Source organism: Elephas maximus, chromosome 9, assembly GCF_024166365.1.
Source record: "Elephas maximus indicus isolate mEleMax1 chromosome 9, mEleMax1 primary haplotype, whole genome shotgun sequence".
Lineage (NCBI taxonomy): Eukaryota > Metazoa > Chordata > Mammalia > Proboscidea > Elephantidae > Elephas > Elephas maximus.
Window position 1 is genome coordinate 103,829,192 of NC_064827.1, and position 10,161 is coordinate 103,839,352.

Here is a 10,161-nt window from a genome sequence, read left to right on the forward strand (position 1 = left end):
TAAAAGACCAATGAGAAGTAACTAAATTATATTTGCACAGCCCAGCTGGACACAGTCATACAAAAATAATTAAGTATTTGCAAACTTTTTCTTCACAAATACAAAAACAAAACAAAACAAAAAAATACAAAACCCATCAGTAATACAGAAAATGTTCAGTTTCCCTCCATCAGGATTGCAGGTCAAGCAGAGGCTGAGTTAATGGCCAGAGTTAAGCAGAGGGCAAGATTTCAGTTGCACTTCCTCGTCTATGACTCCGCATGAACAAGTCTGGATAAACTTAACCTCACCACGCTGCAGTTGTCTGATTAATAAAACTGCTATTCCGCCTTCGCTATATCAAGACAGAGGGCAGCACAGCCCCTTCAAGTTCTTTTTAGCTTAAAGATTTAAAGAGGTGAACATTTTATTTTTCCCTAGATTATGATTCTTTTTTTGGAAAATAAAGGAATTCCTTTAGTGGAAAAACGCCCACATCACCTAAAAGCATTTAAATGTAAAAATTTTTTAAAGCGCTGGCCAGTTTGCAAGCCATTCTATATGGCTACTCGTTGTTTCTGCCTCTTCGTACTTGGTATTTTCTCAAGATATAAAACGTTAATGGTGATGGTTGAATAAGATGAACATAAAGTCACTGAGGAAACCCCGCTGGCGTAATGGTTAGGTGCTACGGCTGCTAACCAAGGGGTCTGCAGTTCAAATCCGCCAGGTGCTCCTTGGAAACTCTATGGGGCAGTTCTACTCTGTCCTATAGGGTCGCTATGAGTCAGAATTGACAGCAGTGGATAATGTCACTGAACTGTACCCGTGAAAATTGCTGAAATAGCAAATATTTTGTCACCTATATATTTACCACAATAAAAATAAATAAAAAAAGATATAAAACAGCACCTTTTCCCTGATTTAATACTAACAAACGCTTGGGGTTTTCATCCAAAGATATGACTTTTCCTTTAAGTATTCTATGCGAGAAGTAAAAAAGATACCCTACATGGCCAGAGTCACAAACACAAATGCTTACATGTAACATACACATGTACAAATTGGTCACTGTGAGGGAACATGAAGGGAAAGAGAAGCTGGAGACCTGGGACATGCTTACATCTCCCAAAAGCATTTAAATTAAAAAAAAAATTTTAAAGTGCTGGCTAATTTGCAAGCCATTCTATGCCTTCAGCCAATAAACTTAAAAGCCCATTTTCCAATTACAATTTGCATTTTCAGACTAAATATTTTTTTCTAATTTATGCCTTTGGGACAAATATTACCAAGCATATGAAGGTTTTGGTTTTACTGAAACTAAACAAAGTTTTTATTGCATTTTTTACTTTCTAAACTTACGTTCCTCTGCCTCTGTTTGCCACGCTCCTTTTAAAGAAAGAAAAAAAAAAAATCTTTAACCTCCCAGAGACATATATCCCTTCCGTGGCATGATATATGCATGCCGCAAAATACATTGCGCTTTTTACATTAAATCAGATTTTTTTTAGCTTTACGTTTTATTACTTGTATTACAGACACATTCGTTATTCAAATACAAAATTATAATATATAATTTTCAAAACACATACACACCACTCAAAAATTTTAATATAGTCCCAAGGGAGATATGGTTACTAACTCCGATAAAAAGCACCAATGGCAAATGTTTACTAAAATGAGCTTCATGGCAAAGTAAGCTTTTAAAGGGACAAAATATATGAAATGTGTTGAAGCTGAATCACATTAAATAAGTGACTACTTCTGTAATGCAGGAACTATGAAAAACCGGAACTGCACTGTTGAAAACAAAACTCATTTGAATGAAAAAGAAAAGACATTGTTGACTTCAGAGTTGTAACTTCACAAATTGGAACACATTACCGGGACTTCCGGCTTCCATTTCTGACATAGTTTCTAGGCTCGTTAGTTCTTTATGAAACAGTCGTCTTACAATTCTGCAGCCTCTCCCATCTTGCCACCTATAACCATCTTCACTTTCTTGAAAGGAGTCTTTTCTTGGTCGGCTTGTAACAGGAATTCTAGGTCCAGGTTTGAATTCCCTCCAATTGTCTGAATTGCCAGGAAGTTCATCAGAAAGCCTTTTCTTACTCTGATCTCTGTGGCTGTCATTTATCCAAGCTGGTTGGCTGTAAATTGGGTTTTTAAACGCATACAGATTGTTGGAAACAGCATACTGTCCTTTTCTGGGAGTATTCCCATAGTTCCCTGGGGTTACTTTTTTTTTTGGAAGGCCTTTTTCCATTTTAACGCTATGGCCTTTAGCATAATCATCCATTATTAAATAATCTTGTTGGGGGTGACCCCTTCTGAAATCATCATCATCTATTGTCCCTCGGTCTTTAGCACGCTTCACAAAATATGGTTTTGTTGCATCTCCCATGGTCTTTGACTTCAATTTTCTTACTCTGCACCTGAAAGAAGGCATTTTGGGGAAAAATCAAACCATAACAACAACGTATGACACCAAGTACATAAAATACCACGTATTTACCGCAGGGATGCCCAAAAGCCTACCAGAAACTCTTCCTTTCCTACTTTTTGTTTTAAGAAAAGCATTTCCATCACATTGCCAATAATCAGTGCATTACACTAGAAGAGAGGAAGCTTGGCTCAATAAGAATCTTCATGAAAATTAGTTCTTCCTACTTAACATGATAAAGGGGAGCTCCTACTGTCTTGAGAACTGTATTATAGTAAATGTTATTAAACCAAGTTGGTGGGCTTTTACCTATATAACAAATGCGTTTCTTTTTCAAAGAAAATCGCAAGCCAAGCCTATATAATTACAAATCTATACTATCTAAAAAGGAAGTTGACAATCATTTTTAACTAAAGAGTTAAAGCAACAGAAACTTTACGTGAACGGAATACATCTTCTCTCAACTCAACTTTTGCACGTCTTCGTACCTCGTACCTCGTACCTCGGGGCCTCTGCTCCCTTCATCACCACCATTCACAACAGACCGGCTATGATCACTTCGGCTGCAATGTGGCTGGGTCCCACCAAGGTACAGCACCAGTTAAAGGGGACGGGTTCCCGACCAAGGGACAGCTCCAGCTAATCTCCCCACTCCTCATCCTCCAGCCCCAAACAAGTGTGGTCGTGTCATGAACAATTCCCTGCGGAATTACGACCTCTTCGAGTCCTATCTGACGATCCTACCCCCAATCTGCCTCAGTTTCCACACCCTTCGGGGCCGGAGGCGGAGAAAGAGGAGGCGTTCCCGCACTCCCGGCCACGAAGCCACCGCCGGGACCAGAAAGCAGGAAGTGACCTGCCTCCTCGATGGGGTTCCGGGGTCCCACCCGGCTGTCCAGGCAGCTGGAGCCCAGTGGCTCGATCCAAATCCCTTCTACTGTCCCCGTAGGCTCTGTCACAAAGTGAAAACACGGACTCGAACCCCAAAACCCACTCCTCGCCGGCACGGGAACTCCCCGGTTATCGAAACTGGGGCGGCGGAGGGTGGAGCCAACGTACCTCCGGGGCCAGGCCCGACCTCTGCTCTAGAGACCGGGGGAACCCACCGGAGGACAGCCTGGGAGGAACGCGGAGAGAAGCCGCCCCTGAGCACTCACCACCTCCGCCGCGGTCCCCAGCTTCTTCCTGTCCCGGCCGGGCTCCCTCTCCGTGTTTTCTTTCGGCCCCACTTCCGGCGCTCAGCTCTGTCTCATTGTGCGCGATTGGGAGACGGCGGTGTCTCCGCCCCAGCGCTCCGCCGTGCACGGCGGAAACGCGCGCCGCGCCCGAGAGGCCCGCCCACTGCCGCGGGCCCACCCGGCCAGCGCTTCCGCCGCCGGCGAGCTCTTCCTTTTGGGTCCCGGCGTCCGGTCCCCTCTTGGGAGGAGCGCGCTTCTGAGCTCAGGCGACCGTGGCGGTCGAAGGGCGGCAGGCAGTTCTTTGGCTTGGCTCTCCCCTGACCGCGGTTCGTGCGGAAGCTGCGTAACCGGCCGAGGTGCCCTTCCTGGCACCTCGCATCGCCTCGCTTCCGCTTTCTCAGTTGCCTTTAGGTTTCGAAAGCACCGAATGAGGCCAAGGGAGGAAGCCGGTTCTCCGGAGGGAAACCCGGAGCCCAGCGGTCAGGGCGCAGCCGGCTCTCGTCAGCCAGGGAGGAGGCTCGGCGTGGCCCCAGGATGCTCCTAAATGGCTGTCCAGGGGAAATTAAGCCTAGGTCTGAGGCCTCGAAACGCGATGGCTGTTTTTCTGATAATTCTGAGTGATTTAAAGTTTCAGTGGAGTCTTAATTATCGAACATGCAGAAAGGCCAGAGTTCAAGCATCCACTGTGCATCGCAACCTCAAGGTGGTCAAAGAATGTGGTCTGCTTTTTTTTTTAGATTGTGTCAGGATTAGTTTTGCTTAAAATTTTTTTCAGTGTATTTTGAAAGATATTTGTAATCGTAAAGGATGGTCAGGGAGGGTAATACTTGAATTTTTGAACTGAAGGGTGCAGTCCTTGAACTAGCAAACCAGCTAGGGTGGTGGGTTTTTAGCTGTATTACCTTCTTTGCTCTCAGCGGTGTTGTAAATATTTTGAAAGCATTAATCAACTAATAGGATTAGGGAGTGTTGAGATATTTTGACAGTTTTAGATTCTCTGATTTTCAAGAGCATTTAAATCTATCACACTTTTTGGGGCCACGGTCTTAAAATAATAGTGAACACATTCATTTTAGTGTAAAAATGAACACATTTAGTACTTGGTACTGCCAGACACTGTCGTAAGGGTTTTAGGAATTTAATCCTCACAGCAGCTATGAATATCATTATCTGCATTTTAAAGATGGTAAAACTTTACCACTTACAGTGAAGTAAATAGCACAATTGGAATTAAAACCTCGGGCAATCAAGCAGGGTCAGTGTTCTTAACCACCTGGGTATACCAAAGGTGATTTAATTAAAACACATTTGTACAACCTTTGTATAATTCCTTATTCAGATGCGTTGGTACTGAAAATGCATAAGAATTAAGCTAATAATCTGTTTGACAGGCAAACGATGTCCTTTATATTCTAAAGCGGGTGTGTTTGTATGTGATTATATTTGTTATGTGCCAGTGGTGTCACCATACCCAGGTGAGTAATTCTTGTACAGAAGAACTGCTTTAGAAAAAGTCTGACTCAGTTGCCTACAGTTTTAGAGGAGCAGGTCTTTTTAAGGGCTTAAAATACTTTAATTGCATTTTCTTGACTGTGTTTTCCCAAAGTCTGACCTCTCCTAATTAGTTGTCTTTAAGATTCATTTTGAGGGTAAAAGAAGCTCTGTACAACAAGATGCTGCCCTTAGAGTTGTGCAATGGCAGTGGCAGTTCGTGACTTTACATCTGCCCACCACAATGTCCAGCAGAAAAGAAGGTGGCCTCCAGAAGCCAGGAAGAACTTGCCAAGAAACTTGCAGACTTCATTGTACATCTTTAGTATCCTTGTTGTTGTTAGCTGCTGTCAGGTTGACCCCAACTCATGGTGACCCCATGCACCACGGGACAAGATGCTGCCCAGTCTTGCACCATCCCCATGATTGGTTGCAGACCAGACCGTTGTGATTCGTAGGGTTTTTATTGGCAGATTTTCAGAAATAGATCACCAAGCCTTTCTTTTTAGTGTCTCTTTAGTCTGGAAGCTCTTAGTCTGGAAGTCTGAAACCTGTTCAGCCTGAAATCTGTGGAGGCAACGTGCAAGCCTCCACTAATGAGTGCTGGCTGTGCTTGACGTGCATTGGCCACAAATCAAACCTGGGCCTGTGGAATAAGTTGCTGGCAAGGGGGATGTCATTACCTCTAGACCAGGGTTTTTCCACCTCTACAGGGACTGTTGATGTGTGGGTTGGATAGTTGTCGTGGAGGTCTATTCTGTGTGTTATAGGATGTTTAGCAGCATCCCTGGCCTCTATCCACTCGATTACATCCCCCTCCTAATTGTGACAATCAAAAATGTCTCCAGGCATTGCCAAAGGCCTCCGGGGGAGCAAAATCACCCCCCAGTTGAGAACCGCTGCTTTAGACCATCAGGCCTGCTCTTGGAGCTAGGAATTGGAGTTAACCTTTTCTTTTTTTTTTTCAATTTAAGATTTGAGCAAGGAACATACATTGCATTTAGTTGTCATGTCTCCTTAGTGTTCTTTAATCTAGAACAGGTTGCCAGCCTTTTTTGTTTGTTTGTTCTTTCATGATACTGACCTCTTTAAAGAGTCCAGTTGTGGTGAAATGAGTTCCTTTATGTGGCCTTTTGCTTTGGTTCTTTGTGGAAAAACAGCTTGAGAGACTTTTCCCTTAATACCCTTGCCCTAGTTTTCTACCCTAGAGGGTTTTGTTATTTTTGTTTAGATTTATTGACCTTTTCTGGGTAAGCTGTAAATAACTTGTTACTTTTTGTCTAGTCCTGGGCTGCAGCCTGTCCTGTGATTGGTGTGCACCTTGCAGGGATTGGTCAGTAGACGCTGTGAATGAAGTATCTGTAGCCTACTGTGCAAATGAAATGTTTCTGCTGTATCCAGAGGGGATTGGTCAGTTTGTGGCCTTGGTGGGAGGGCCATGCCTTGAAATTGATGAGGCATTTGTGTGTATAAGCAGCCAACCCTGCAGGTTTTTTTCAGATAGGAGGGAGCAGTGAGAAAGAGAGGAGGCAAGGAACCTCCTAAAACAGCTGTAACATGGGTCAAGGACTGGAACACTGAAGGCAACGAGAGGCCCGGAAGGGGCCCAGGCAGAGCTTGTGGTGACAGGCAGCAGGGCTGAGAGGAGACGAGGAGGCCTGCATGGCTAAGAGGAGCTGACCTGCACTGAAGAATGGATGCTGCCTGCAAGTGCTTGCTGATCCTGGTCCTGAGTTTTAACCTGCTGACCCTGATCCCAAATTATATCTTGTTACTTTCCTAATAAACCACTTAACTGTAAGTAAAGTTTGTGAGTTCTATGAGACATTGCATCAAATTGTTGAACTAAAATGGGAGAGGGAAGGTTACTGAGGGGACGGAAGTGACTGGTGTTGGAGACGGATTGGTACTCAGCTTGGAGAATGTGGAGATCTGCATATATTGGACCTTTGCTTCATAGGAATTGGCTTTGTGCTGATTCTTATATTTGAAATTATTAGCACGCCAGGCTTGTTCATTTGCAGAATGTCTTTCCCAGATGTCTGATTGTTTCTTGTGACTGGATTTAGATTAAACATTTTTGGCAAGGAGACTGCACAGATGATATGCCCTTCTCAGTGCATCACACCGGAGGACGTATGATGTGAATTTGTTATTTTATTGATGATAAGTTTGATCATTTGGTTAAAGTGGTGTCTACCAGATTTCTCCATTTTTTTTTTTTTTGCAGTTAGTAACTTGTGGAATGATAGTTTGAGACTGTGAATATCCTATATTCCTATACCTTTCTCTCAGTGGTTGTCTTAGTCATCTAGTGCTGCTGTAACATAAATGCCACAAGTGATTGGCTTTAACAAACAGAAGTTTATTCTCTCATGGTCTCGTAGTCTAGAAGTCCAAATTCAGGGTGTCAACTCCAGGGCAATGCTTTCTCTGTGGCTCTGGAGGAAGGTTCTTGTCATCGATCTTCCCCGGACTAGGAGCTTCTTCGCACAGGAACCCCAGGTCCAAAGGACGTGCTGTGCTCCTGGCGCTGCTTTCTTGGTGGTACGAGGTCCCCCACCTCTGCTCGCTTCTCTATTATATCTCAAAAGTGTTTGGCTCAAGACGCAATCCAGTCTTGTAGATTGAGTCCTGCTTCTTTAACATCGTAGAGGTAGAATTTACAACACATAGGAAAATCATATTAGATGACAAAATGGTAGACAGTCACGCAATACTGGCAGTTATGCCCTAGCCAAATTGATACACGTCTTTTGGGGGGACACAATTCAATCTATGAGAATGGTTTTAGTATCCACTGATGATTCTCTCTTGAATCAAATATTAATATAAAATTTAAAAAATGTGTTGCTGTTGAGTTGATTCCGACTCATAGCAACTCTGTAGGACAGAGTAGAACTGCCGCATAGGGTTTCTAGGGAGTGGCTGGTGGATTTGAACTGCTAACCTTTTGGTTAACAGCCAAGCTTTTAACCACTGTGCCACCAGTTGTAAAATGGTGATTTTCTATTTGTCATTCCTTCTACATTTATTAGTTGGCACTCTTCTTGAAAAAAGGGCTTTCCTTTGTCTTCCTAATTCCTTTAAAAATTGCCTCTTAATGTAAGTGTGGAGTCATGGATTCTGTTTTATACAGCGTGTAATAATTCATTCCTGTCATTACCTATTTTGATGCTCAAATTGTCCCAAATTTGCCCAGTGGCAGCCTTAAGCTGGTTCTTAAATCTTCTTGACGTGTCTTCCTCAGTTTTTCAGCACTTCCGTCAGTTCTGGCACAAGATGCTCCAGAATCACCTTGAAATTAATCATTTTTCCAAAGGGCCTGAAGAATGGTGTTTAGAAAGCAAGGTCTGGGTGCTATGTGTGCTCATTGCTCTGGGGTGAAACTGCTATTAGGCTCTTTGAATAGAAATAACTAGGAAACTTTTTTTTTTTAATCATGAGTTCATACTGATACCTCTAATTGACACCCTGTCCAATAGTATAGGGCTCTTTTTCTCCTTCCTCCAATCCATATTTGCGTCTTCCTTCTCCCACAGTGATACTTCTAGTTCCTCAACATATCAATATGTTTACTCACGTGCTGAGTCCTGCAATATACAAAATAGTTTCAGGATTGCTGCACTTGATAATACTAGGAAGCAAATCAACAAGTCAAGCCTGAGATTTTTTTTTGCCCTTAGAATATATCCCATTAAAAGTGTTCAGGCAGAGCACTCTCTTACTATGTTTGGAAGTTTTTTTTTAATTCTTTTTTTCTTTGTAATGATGTTAACAATTTGATTGTAATCAAGTTCATTCGTTTTTTTCACTTTCAAGTTCTCCTACTTTTGTTGATTTATTTTTTGAACATGTAAAATACTAACCAGGTTCAAAATTCAAAACTATATAGAAAGTTATATTCAGACAAATCCCATCCCCTTTCCATCCCTCCTTCTCCACACCTCCCATAAGGATCCAGATTCATTCATTTCTGGTTTATCTTTCCTGTGTTTCTTTGTGTCTCTCTCTGCAGTTTCACACACAAAATGTAGCATTCTGCATATAGTCTTTAGCACCTTGGTATTTTGTTTTTGTTTTTTACTGAATATATTAAGTAATATATTACGGAAACCAGTTCATGTCAGTTTATAAAAATATTTTTCATTTTTTAATTTTTCATTTGTCTGGTACTGCATGGAGTAAATATGCCATAGTTTATTAAACAGAACTCCTAGGTATGGGCGTTTGGGTTATTTCCAGTATTTTGCTATTACAAATAATGCTACAATGATTGGCCTTGTGCATATGCTTCTATTGTTGGAGGTGTTTTTCAGATAAGTTCCTAGAAATGTGATTTCTGGGCTAAAGGGTAAATACACATGTAGTTTTGCTAGATATTTCCTGGTTTCGCTCCATAGGAGTTGTGCCATTTTATATCCACAAGTAGTGAATGCGAGTCTGTTTCCCCACGACCTCAGTGTTTTGTCAAGCATTGATATCTGCGCCAAATGCATAGAGGAGAAATAACATCTCTTACAGTTTTAGTTTCGGTGAAGCACTGGTGGCACAGTGGTTAAGTACTTGTCTACTAACCAAAAGTTCGGGAATTCCAACCCACCACCTGCTCCTTAGAACCCTATGGGCCAGTTCTACTCTGTCCTGTAGGGTCACTATGCATTGGGATTGACTCAATGGCAATGGGTTTTCTTGTATAGTTTTAAAATGCACTTCTCCTTTTATGAATGGAGCATCATTTCGTATGTCCTTTTCCTTTTAAAACTAGAAATAAAACTTCGGCGATAATACTTGTATGAAGTCTTCATCTGTGCTGCAATAAAATGAAACAAAACTCTTCTCTGTAGACTGTCTTGTTTCCATGCATGCAAGTAGTTTTCTAGTGCTCTGTTGGTGCAGTGGTTAAGAGCTTGGCTGTTAACCAAAACGTTATCAGTTTGAATCTACCAGCTGATCCTTGGAGAACCCTTTAGGGCAGTTCTCCTCTGTCCTATAGGATCTCTATGAGTTGGAATGGACTCAGTGGCAACAGTTTTTTTTAAAGAAGGCAATAACTTCAGAGATAAAGTG

The 10,161-nt window shown here is 42.2% G+C and overlaps 1 protein-coding gene across 5 annotated transcripts in view; it reads right to left on the reverse strand.

The window, feature by feature from the left end:
• TUT7 (terminal uridylyl transferase 7) overlaps positions 1-3,836 on the reverse strand; it is a 54,361-nt gene extending 50,525 nt beyond the window's left edge. The window contains exons 1-2 of one of the 5 annotated variants that reach the window (XM_049895918.1): positions 3,580-3,835; positions 1,864-2,414 (exon numbers count right to left, since the gene is read on the reverse strand). In XM_049895918.1, coding sequence (XP_049751875.1) covers positions 1,864-2,383 — 520 coding nt within the window. In that variant the 5' untranslated portion in view covers positions 2,384-2,414; positions 3,580-3,835. Of the gene's footprint in view, positions 1-1,863; positions 2,415-2,917 lie in introns of all 5 variants that reach the window. The other 4 variants (XM_049895920.1, XM_049895917.1, XM_049895919.1 and 1 more) reach the window with 4 other exon arrangements.
• Between the last annotated feature and the right edge of the window lie 6,325 nt (positions 3,837-10,161).